At 32.5% G+C, this 12,749-nt stretch overlaps 1 protein-coding gene across 1 annotated transcript in view; it reads left to right on the top strand.

Annotated features, from left to right (window-relative positions):
• The window catches only part of LOC111050580, a 553,956-nt gene that overhangs the window by 2,610 nt on the left and 538,597 nt on the right, over positions 1-12,749 (top strand). The window contains 2 exon segments of the mRNA XM_039436032.1: positions 5,724-5,878; positions 9,364-10,571. Coding sequence (XP_039291966.1) covers positions 5,724-5,878; positions 9,364-10,571 — 1,363 coding nt within the window.

The raw sequence follows: 12,749 nt of genomic DNA, 5'->3' as shown, positions 1-12,749 counted from the left end.
AGTTTATAATTCAATATTTTCTTAAAAGTCGTAACTCATTCAAAGTTATATCAACCAAATAAAGCTAATATATTTGAGATAGTATTTCTCATTTTTCAATTTCTGTGTCTGGCCTGATGCTTGTTAGTTGGTAAGCGTTATAAAAAGCATCTAGTAGACTACCTTCTATTAAAAGAGCATACATAATTCAATATTTTCTTAAATTTATCACTCTTTGATGATATCTTACGGCTCAAGAAGGTTATTACGGTACTAGGGATCTCTTGAAAGTATAAAATGATTTTCATATCATTGATGAAATACCCATAATATGAAATTACAGTAGCCTATATGAACTATACTGAACAGATTATGATGTAAGTGAAGTGAGAGATAACATATTAATTTGTTCAAATACAACCTAATTATTATAGGTACAAAAATGGATAATATATTAGGCTAAATAAAATGAAATAATTATAACAGAAATTCGAATTAAATGCCACTGTGAACCACCCTATAGAGACTTTTGCACTGTCGATATTAGATATATTATTTGCATTGCTTCAAAAAGCAAGAGTGGATGATATCAATTTGGATTCTTGTTGAATAATATTATTTGTACATTGAATAGTCAGAGTTAAACTACTACTACATAATAATACCCCAGAAAATAAAATATGAACTCTAAACTATAGTAGCCTATAATTATATGAAAATCAATATCAATCTTTCTAACATTAATATAAAAAATATGAAAAATAAATTTCTGGAGGTTATTCCATCTTGTAGTCATACTAGAATCACAGGAAAAATAGAATAAAGCTGCGTTTACACCGAAGTTATTAACAAAATGTTAATAACTCAATCCTTATAAATTCTCTTAGATTGAACATAACTTATCATACACATGATGAACATATGTGTTCGCTAAGTTCCGTTCAATCTATAAGAACGGAAAAATAAACATTTTGTTAATAACTTTGGTGTAAACGCAGCTTACAGTTATTAATAGCTTATAGCTTACAAACTATTAAGCTTAAAGCTTCCAGCTGCGTTTACTCCAAAGTTATTAACAAAATGTTTATTTTTCCGTCCTTATAGATTTTATTAGAATAAACGGATCTTGACAACACATATGCACATCATGTGTATGAAAAGTGATGTTCAATCTAAAAGGATTAAGTTATTAACATTTTGTTAATAACTTTGGTGTAAACCCAGCTTAACTGTGTTTTTCCTAAGTGCTAGAATATAATTCAAAATAAAATCCATTGTCAATAGTTCCTACTCACAGTTCTCCAAATGAAAAAAGTTTCCAAAAAGTATCCCAGCCACAATATTATCCCATTATAATTTTGCACAAACGTTTCAAATCATTTTCTAACTACAGAAATACCAGACAAACTGAACAGTAGGGAGTAGCAATATCAACTGATAGAGAGTTCCTCTGTTTACAGAATGACTGACTGTCTATCAAAACAGATAATCACATTTGGAGTTGCAAGTGTATTCTCTATAGACGCCAGTAATACAGGTGTTAACTGTAACACATTTTTCAAATTACGTCTTCTAATCACTTTAAATTTAGCTTTCTATTATCACACGGTGATAATGACAGCTCAAATTAAGTAATCAAATAGACTTGTGAATGAGCGGAAAATATTATCTCTTATTACTGTAGTGAGGTCCACGTTATAATGGCAGTGGAGAAAGATAGGAGGACAGGATTGCCGATTCTCTGCTTGCTACAGCCTACTTCTATAGAAGATAGTTTGATACCCGTATATCTGATGTGATATTAATAACTGTTTATTCTTGATTAAAATTCTGAATCTATATAAATAAAAATTCCAGCCTCAAATTTTGACATTCAATAACTTTTTAATGTGTGCAACGAATTTGATGATTTTTTTAGTTGTGTTCGTTATGTTCAGGACCAGGTTTATGGCCTAATCCGACTTCAGGACTCTTTCCCACGGACCTTCAAAGTTTACATGTAATCCTTACTGTATGGGAGAAAATTTGTGAGCTGGCCACACAAAGAAATAAAAATCAGCTGTTATAATCATTGCGTCATACAACAGCCGTCGGTAGATAGTAGACAAGAGTGTGTGTTACTCTATAGCCGCCCATGTATTTTATTCTAAACGCCCCGACTAAAAACAAAATGACTGTTCTGTGTGTAACCATCCATCAGTGCGGCCTCACGTTAAAGACTTACATGCTCAAAAGACATTGCTTTGTTTCGAGTAATTGTGCTGTCTTCGGTGTTCAGTATTAATTGACTTTCAGTAAATTAATTATTTCGCAGTTGGAAAATTATCTATATAAATAAAATGCCAAATCGCGCCTCCTCAGGTGTGCATCCAGCTAAAGTTTGCCATGAGATGCATTAAACTATTTGGCGGTACGAAGTTCGCCGGGCCAGCTAGTTATATTATATTACTCGTTGAGAAAATATTTTTCAAATGTTAAATAAATTTCCATAATTAAGATAAAATATGTTGTTGATTAATTGTATTTCTACATTGTTAAAAAATGATCTGTCTACTCTGCTAAGCTAGAGAAGGATAGTGCTATATGCTTTTTCGGATGATAGACAAGGATAGCAACATCATGTGTTAATCAAATACTGCGCCATTATAACGGGGACTTCACTATATAAGTGTAGGCCTACTTATCTGGATTATCTCACTTTACAAAAAGTATGAGGGGATCTTACAGTGTGGAACCAGCCTACTGTAATCAATTTTGAAGGATATTGGTTTTTTTCCATGACGAAATATCGAGTAGATTGTGTTCCATTAAAGTGGCATCGTATTCGGCCTACTAATTTTTAGAACGATTTTAGAGAATTAGAATATGAGTTCAGTAGGTCTGCTCCTTGACTCTGAATACTAACTTCTTGACTTTGAAAAAGCTCGTATATATAGTGAGATACACGTTATAATGGCAGTATTTGATTAACATGATGTAGCTATCCTTGTCTATCATTGGTCAAAGCAGATAGAACTATCCTTATCTAGCTCAGCCAAGTAGCCAGATTATTTTTGAACAATGCAGAAATATAATATTAATCAACAATAACATATCCTATACTACTAAACGAGCAGCTTCTGTTTATATGGAGAACAGCGTTGTCGTTTCTCTGTCTTGCCACTGCCTTCCAAAGAGGGTATAGCTGATACCAGTGTTTCTGATGTAATATTAACTGTTCATTCTTGTTTGAAATAATCAATTATATTTTGTTGGTTGAGGATAAATATTTTCCAATGATTGGATAATACATTTTTGTGATTAAATATTTTGTTGATTATCAATTATATTTTCCTACAGTTACGTTGAAAAGTGGCCATTGCTGCACTGATTACAGAACGCAAAGAATCACTTTTCCGCTCTAGTGCGGGAAAAATTTTTCTGCACTCCAGATTTGCAACATGGCAACGCAAAATACTTAGTAGGTTATATGGAGCAACAGTGCAGCAAAATCAAAATGAAGTTGGTAACAGTGACTGCTGTGGCTGCTATAGTGAGCAGAGGTGCAACGAAGCACAACGCGCTAATTATTATTCATTATATATTATAACCAAGGACAACGAGGACTTTAGGATTTTAGGATTAAGGCTTTTATCAATAATAAAATTACACAGAAAAACATTTGATGGATTTCAGGCAATTTTACCCATAATTACCCACTTTTCATATTCAATGGTAACTGTAGGAAAAACTTAATGTGAAATACGTGCGCAAAGTTTCTCTGCTGCACTCAAGAAACCATTCCGCCCTCGCCTACGGCTCGGGCGTAAACGTTTCTTTCGGTGCAGGGTGCAGCAAACTGACACTTTGCGCACTAGTTGCACAAATAACTATTATACATTACTGTAGTGAAAAACTATCTGGCAATGTTGCAGAGGTGGAGAAGGATAGCGCTATCTGCTTTGTCAAATGATAGACAAGGAGAGCAACACCAATGTCTATTGAATACTGCCATTATAACGTGCACCTCAGAGCCAGTCGTGCTGTGAAGCTCCTCCATTATCAAGATACAAGAATGAAAGAGTTGTTGTCAATTCCAAATAACTTAGATAAATTATTTTGAACTAATAGTAACAAAAATAATAATTTCTCTGGTCGAGGGTAGGCTACAACACGACCAGAGGTGTTTATTCAAATTATAGACATGATTACAAAAAGCATATAAGCTACAATTATTTACAAGGTATTAACACAATTGGATGATTATTTGCTGATCTAAGAAAATGTGTCCCCCACTATATATGAATATGTGTCGGGATTCCACTAATTTTGCTTTTGTTTAAGATTTTATGCCAAAGTAAAAACATCGAATAAAAATATATATATCTTGCGAGTCATTAGTTCATGAAAGCCACATTTATACACACTAATTTAAAAATAGAGAAAATTGAATACCGGCCTATGATGTAGAAATTTCAGATGAATTTAACATAGAAAACATTTATAATACTCATGGAAAAAATAATCAAAATGAAGAAAATAAGAATGAAACAGTATGGAAATTTGTTCTCCATGATTGATTCTATTATCCAGGAGCAAATTTTTGTTTTCGATTTGAATGACTTGATTGGAACTGTTTCTTTAATAGCTATTGGCAGTTTTTTTAAAAATATTTTGGTTCTAAATATGTGGCTGACCTCTGAGCAGCTGATGTTTTCATGCTGGGAATTGCCAAGTCCATGTTCCTTAGGGGTGATTCAAATTGATGGAGAATCTGACAATATCTCTTTCATCCCATCTTAATGAATAATTCATCATTTAAAATGATTCGTCATAAATTCATTCCTTCACTTAATGATACACCAGTATTTTCAATTTTAATTCCAATTCAAATTCTTTATTCAATTAAATAAGCATACCCAGTATACAAACAATTTAATTAATTGCTCATAATGGACCTCTGCAGTCTGTATTTGTGTCGACAAAACAGTAAGCCCAGTAATAAAAGTTTTTTTCGGTCCGGAATTAAATAAAAGCGGAATCTCTCACCATCCATAGAATCCTCCCAGAGGGTCATTCTTCCAAAAGTCCCAATATATCCCCTTGAAGCTTTCCCCCCTAGCCCCCCTCAAAGTTGAAAAATGCAGGTAATCACGGGAAATCAATTATCTCTGTAACCATTGATCGGAAATAGTTATATTATATGTCGCAAATACATAACAATATACATCAATAGATTTGCAATGACAGTGGCTACATTAATTATTTAGCTCATTTTTCTTTAAAATTACTTGTTTCGAAGTTAATGGAAGAAAACAAAAAAATCAAATCTAAACCCCCTAAATTTTTACATACATATTATTTTATCAAGAAAACTGTTGGTTTTATTGAAAAAATGAATAGGCGGACTAATATTTTAGTCCATAATGTAACGAATCGAATGTTATATGATAGAACTGTTTCCAATCAATGGTTACAGGTATAATTGATTTTCCATGATTACCTGCATTTTTCATGTTTTAGGTGGCAGGGGGGGGGAAGCTCCAAGGGATTTCTTGGGACTTTTGGGAGAATGACCCTCTGGGAGGGCTCTATCGATGGTGAGAAATTCAACATTTATTTAATTTTCGGATCGAAACTGCTTTTTTGGACCTTCATTGACTGGGCTAAGTAGTTGAATTTTTATTAACTAATTGTTATTAATATGAAATTATTCTTATTAACCTGCATTTTATCTCTCTCACGTTGCTATTTTTTGGTTGCAGTTCTGCCCATGCTTCAGGAAAAGACAAGGAATTCTTTGAACGCGAAAGGAAGCTCCTACTACCCTCACTGGTACATCCAATCAGATGACAGTGACAACTTTGATGCATGCGATTTGACAGCTGATTTTTGTGACACCAATTGTTGTGGTGACAAGGTAAAGTTTCAAGTAACCAAGATTAATATAGAGTTCATATGAATTTTATATTTTTGTATCAAAAATGCAGTGACAACATTGATTCATGCGATCTGACAGCTTATTTTTGTGACACCAATTGTTGTGAAGACAAAGTAAGCTTTAAAATTACTAAAATTGATATGGAGTTCATTTGAATCTTATATTTTTGTAACAATCATGCAGGAATCTAAGTAGGATATCACTAACAGTTTTACTGCGAATCAAACAGTCTGTGATCTGTCTTTTTATATTTTTATCTATATTTTATATTTTGTATACTAGAAGTCGCACAGTTAAGAAATAGTAGGCTAATTTTATTCATTTGCTGGTAATATCCATAAACCACCATATAGGTCACAGTATCCACAATAATTGAACCGAACCATTGGGGATAATTGTCACAAAAAATTATCAATTATTGAAAAAACAGAACTCTTTTGATCATAACAGCATTATCAATCTCTAGAAAATCTTTCAGCTAGTTTATGCGAGATTGATATATTTAAACTGTAACAGCCAAAACAAGTTCCTCTCTACCTCGATAAAAATATTATGTGGCTGTGATTATTTCAAATGGTTTTATACAATATGGATATCCTATCCACCAGAATGTCATATTTTTGTCACAATAATTATTTATTTATTTCATTCCACAATCACAATATCAAATTAATGATTGGGAGTGAATCAACAGGTTAAACCCAAAACTGTTTTAATTTATGTTTCCCTCCCTATAATTTTGATAAAAATAGTCCAAATGCGGTTATGAAAACTTTTTTATAAAGATCACAAAAATTTACAGTCCATATATTAAACATTCTGTATCTGGGTTGATCAGAGAGATAGAATAAATTATTATTACTCTTGAAAAGGCATTAATTAATTGAAAAAGCAATAAATCATGAAAATAATAATACAGCAGTAATGCTAGTTAAAGAAAAAAACATCATTCAGTTTGCTTCAGCCAGGAAAGCAGGTTTGCTGAAATAGGATTTGCATCTACTTGTATGGATAGCAATATGAGAAATTGTTCCAATTCAAAAGTTTGGTGGAGAGCAATAGTATATTTTAAAATTCTAATGGAATATACTGAATTTTATCATAACAGGAATAGTTTTTATGTATTCATGAGGCTATCATTCATACGGTAGGTAGTTAAGAATGATATTATAGGTTAATAGAATCTGAATAGATTCTGTACTGTGTTATTTGTAAACACAGTGTTTTGTATAATTACAAAATCTTGTATTTTGTATTAATAGAATCAAACTCGCTACTATTAGGTTATAGAATCCTATATCTATTATCAACTTTTCTATATGCAAGATCTAAGGGTAGAGCCGTAGACTCTTTTTTTCTTGTTTTAGAAAAATTTCATGACTTTGGCTGTACCTCTTAAGCTGGGTTTACACCAAAATTATTAACAAGATGTTCATAACTTAATCCTTATAGATTCTATTAGATTGAACGGAACTTGACAAACACATATGTTCATCATGTGTATGATAAGTTATGTTCAATCTATTAGAATCTATAAGTTAGTATTAAGTTATTAACATTTTGTTGATAACTTTGGTGTAAGCGCAGCTTCACTTCAAATATATATCTCATTACCGTATAACTCAATTGTTTCAATTTCTAAGTACCATACTGTAGATGATTTCTTACTTTTTTGTTCCTGAATAATTCGTTTATGGGTATTCTCAACCCACTTCATGTCACCTAATATAGGCTAATTGGAATAAATTGAAATTGAAATTCATTCTTCCAAAAAATTACATTACAATATATAACTGAAAATAGTGTGAAAATATTGTTTTAAATAACCCCTGAGTTGATACAGTGTGGGGTCGTTCATGTTCCATATGCATTTTTTATTCTCTTGATTAGTATGGTTACAAAGTTAAACAAATATGAGAATCAAGCAAAATTAAAACAGCAGAGCTCTGCATGAATAGAAACGTAAATATAAATTATAAATATAATGCCTCCAATATGAATAGTAAATATGATCAGATCCAGTACTAGAAACTATCAAGTTAAATTTTCAACAATAAATGACAGAGAATGCTAAATAAAACTGTAATTAGATAAAGCTATGAAATATGAGAAATAAATTTAGCTGAATTAAACTCTTGAAGCTTGAATAATTCAATCTAGTAATTTGAGCGTGTTGAAATGCCATTCATACAATCATGATAAAATTACTAAATTAATCTACTGAAATAAAATTTCTTGAAACAATGTTTCCACTTCATTCCTCTCCAATAGCCAACTCTTGGTCAAGTATCTGAATCTATTCAAGCGTAATGCATCCTTTATTTCACTAGGCAAAAGATTAAAAATACGAGGAGCGACATAAGAAAGAATTTCCTGAATTTCTCCTTTCTTGGACGAGGCGGAATAAAGTACCCTCATGTACGTAGCATTGGGTGACGTACTTCATAGACGAATTCATTGAGATCTTGGCCGCTTTCTTTGTGAAATAGCTCTAGCACTTTGTGAAAGTATAAATACCTTAATGGTAAGATATTTCTATCTCTAAATAGAATGAGGGAATGATGTCGAGCTGGGTTCCTACTTATCTCTCTCATTATGAATTTTTGGCCTACTACTAAGGGATTGAGTGTTGTTATGTAAGCCCCTCCCCACATTGTAATGCCATACTGTATCCTGCTCTCTACAAGTGCATGAAACATCAGGACAAAGAATTCTCAAAAAGTAAAATTTTCTGCATGCTATGACTAATTGTTTTTTCCTACAGTTACGTTGAAAAGTGGCCATTGCTGCACTGATTACAGAACGCAAAGAATCACTTTTCCGCTCTAGTGCGGGAAAAATTTTTCTGCACTCCAGATTTGCAACATGGCAACGCAAAATACTCAGTAGGTTATATGGAGCAACAGTGCAGCAAAATCAAAATGAAGTTGGTAACAGTGACTGCTGTGGCTGCTATAGTGAGCAGAGGTGCAACGAAGCACAACGCGCTAATTATTAGTATTATATATTATAACCAAGGACAACGAGGACTTTAGGATTTTAGGATTAAGGTTTTTATCAATAATAAAATTACACAGAAAAACATTTGATGGATTTCAGGCAATTTTACCCATAATTACCCACTTTTCATATTCAATGGTAACTGTAGGAAAAACTTAATGTGAAATACGTGCGCAAAGTTCCTCTGCTGCACTCAAGAAACCATTCCGCCCTCGCCTACGGCTCGGGCGTAAACGTTTCTTTCGGTGCAGCGAACTGTCACTTTGCGCACTAGTTGCACAAATAACTATTTTAGATTCTCTATATGTTCGTTCCAGTTCAATTGCGAGTCCAATGTTAATCCTAAGTATTTAATAAGGGATTCTGCTTCAGTGATCAGTTTGCAGTCACAGTTGTTATCCCTATTTGTTTGAGGAATTGGTAATGTGTAATGTGTGATTAAGACATTTGTTTTCTTTTTTCAGGAATGCAAGAAGTATCAGAAAGAGGCATTCGAATGCCCGAAGAAATCACCCAGAGACACTTCCACTGAAGAACAGGTCAGCTACGAATGCAAATACCAGTCTCAAGAAAAACGCCCCTGGTGGCTTTATTTCCTGTGTTTCGTCAGGAATAACTCTCCCTTCCACGTCAAGTTCTTTGAGGAGGATGACATCATCAAAACACTTGAAACCATGAAAGAGAAAATTGGCGAAACTTCACAAAGTAAAAACAAAATAAGAAACTACCCTTACTCCGGAATGGAGAACTATTTGAAAGACGGGTATTTCAATGAGGATCCAATTTTATTGAAAAATACGAACGATGGAGGTAAGGAACGATTTTTCCTTCTGTTTCCAACCAACATGTTGAATTCCATGTTTTGTGCAAACGTTCCTTTGAAATATTTGGAACAGAGGAACGCTGATTGCTTGAGATTGTTCTCGAAACAGTCATGTATAGAGGAGAATAAAGAACTGGGTTTAAACGATTACCTCATCACGAACAAATCTAGTGGACTTCTACAGAGAATATCCATAAATATCCCCAAAACAGGGATCAGTTTTCAAGAGAATTTCCAGTTCTCCGATATATCTCACAGTGTCAACTGCAGTAGAGATGGGAAACAATTTCTTGTAGCCTCCAAATATCCCAGAGGAGAATTTTCAAATTCGCGGGATTCTATGACTTATACCAATAAGGACGTCAATGGGAGTTGTAATATTGAAAATGTGAGGTTTATGGTGAAAAATGAAGAGGAAAATCTATGTGAGAATGTTCTAGTTGGGTCCAAGATGAAGGTGATTTGGAATGGGACAGTGATCAGCAAAATTCATATCAGTTACCACTTGGCTGACATACCTTTCTCTGAGACTGATTCTCCCAAAAACTTGGAGAATCCACGTGAAAATCTAGGAGAATCTGTGAAAAATTACGCATATTTTGATATAAATTTGAATAATCAAGACACAACTAACCATAGTGGATCAGATGAGATGATAAGTGGTAGGAAATCAGTTTACAACCAGAAGGTGGTACATTATTTTGTGAAGCAGACATTTAGTGTGGAATACCAGCATGTTCCAAGTAACGATTCGACTAAAGTTAGATCAGGTATGCAGGGGTTGCATAAAAGAGACAGCAATACTACTAGTTATCTGATTGGTGAGGATATTGCGCCGTATATTGAAAGGTGAGAAATCTTCAGAGGTACAAATTTGGTAGAAATTATACAAGATATTTCTATAAAATTGAAAACACTTCACTCACATGCGGGCTTCTTTTTAACAAATTAATAAGAACAATATAAACAATTATAATAAAGGGCACTAAAAGATTTTTATATTGTTTTTATTAATTTTATAAAATTGAATATAATTAATCACCAACTATTTGAAATATTATTCAATTGTTTGAAAATATTTTGTATCTTGTTATTTTCTAAAACTCAATAGAATATTAGTTAAGTTATTTTATTTTCATTTTAATGTATTGTTTTTCAAATTGTATGCTCAATGTGTGTTATGAGGGCAATATAATGGGATTCAGTTCCTGGTGCCCTCAAATATGTAAATTTTCAAATAAATAATTCACATTAACCAGAACCGTTGGGTTCAAACTATTCCCATATAGAAGTTGAGAATTCTCAGAGGTAATTCAATTCAAATTTGGTAGAAATCATTCATGATAATTTTATAGAATCTAATAATTAATCATCAAGGATTTGAAATATTATTCTCCATTTTGGAAAATTTATTGATTTGCTATAAATTTATGTGTCATAATAGGCTCAATATCAATGATGCACTTTGAAATCTCTAATGAGCATATTCTAATAAGTTCATCAGAACTGGTTTGCTTCAGTTAGTATTTTCATCCAAAAAGAGCAGCCTATGATTATATACGTTGATATTCCCACTTGAAATAGATAAACATCATAGCCATTATCCTCATATAGTCACCTATTTAGTTTACAAGCATGAGTTGAAAAATTTCTTGAATAAGAATGACCATATTTTGATGAGGCTATCGTCATATTTATTTATGCTAAATAAAATATAATTCTGAGTACCCTTTTAAATTATTTGAGATTTATATTTTTATTCATATTAAAAGTAGCCCTAAAGAAAAAATACAATAAAATGGCGAATCATTTATGCTAAATATCATGAATTTGTTAGGATATTTTATTACAAGATTTTAAAAATGTACTATGAATTCAGAGCTACATAATTTATTTATAAAATATAATTATAGTACTCTATTTTTTAAATTGATAAAATAATTTTTATTTTTAATCTATTATTTTATTAATTTCAAAAAAGAGTACTATAGTTTCATTAATAATTATTATTGAACGAAAATCCAAATTAAATGCTGTAATTTATTCACACCGGAGACTTCTGCTACAGCTACTGCAAATATTGACAACAGGGTAAACAGCTAGATGGAAATTCGATGAGCGCTACCTAAAAAAAATTATTATTTGTCAGCCCGGGAAAAAATAATAGGGGTATTTACAATGTTGTTTTAGCCAGCTAAAGTGCTATTTGATAACTCTGGATTGTGAACGCCCCATCTAAAAAAATCTGGTGTGGTACACTCACACAACTTTCCTTGCTCATATTCGAAACTACGATCAGACTTTTGTATATGTGTATATATAATTGTTTTCAGAGTACTTTTTCCTTTGTGTAAATTGTGAAATTCAATGATTATTTTAGTCGTCATTTTTTTAAAGTCGTCAAAACAGCTGTTCTACAGATGAAATATCTCGACTATGTGTACTTTTCATGAACTGCTCTACCTACCTACCTCATGCACGAGAAGGAGGTTACAAAGTCCATTTCTCAAGGATGGGGTGGACCTCCCATTAGTTTCCCAGAAAGGAGACTCATGCCAGTTAATAGAGCTGATAAATAACTATACAGAGTAAGAATTTGAAAAAAATCGGTCAAGTTATTTTGAAAAAATCGTGAAAAACATGGTTTTTTAGTAATTATCCGCCATTTTTCTCAAGAATATTACGGAGCTCCTGCAATTTTCCAAGGAAAAACTCATGTCATTTGATAGGACTTATGAATAGCTACCCATGGCTTGAATTTGAAGAAAATCGTTAGAGCCGTTTTCGAGAAAACCGTGAAAAACCTGGTTTTTGGTCATTATCCGCCATTTTTCTCAAGAATATTACGGAGCTCATGGAATTTTCCCAGAAATGAGACTCATGCCAATTGATAGTGCTTATGAATATCTATCCATGGTATGAATTTGAAGTAAATCGTTAAAGCAGTTTTCGAGAAAACGGTGAAAAACATGGATTTTTAGTCATTATCCGCCATTTTTCTCAAGAATATTACGGAGCTCCTGAAAT

Source organism: Nilaparvata lugens, chromosome 10 (genome assembly GCF_014356525.2).
Source record: "Nilaparvata lugens isolate BPH chromosome 10, ASM1435652v1, whole genome shotgun sequence".
Lineage (NCBI taxonomy): Eukaryota > Metazoa > Arthropoda > Insecta > Hemiptera > Delphacidae > Nilaparvata > Nilaparvata lugens.
The sequence above is the reverse complement of the archived record's forward strand: the minus strand, read 5'-3'. Positions and strand labels throughout refer to the sequence as shown.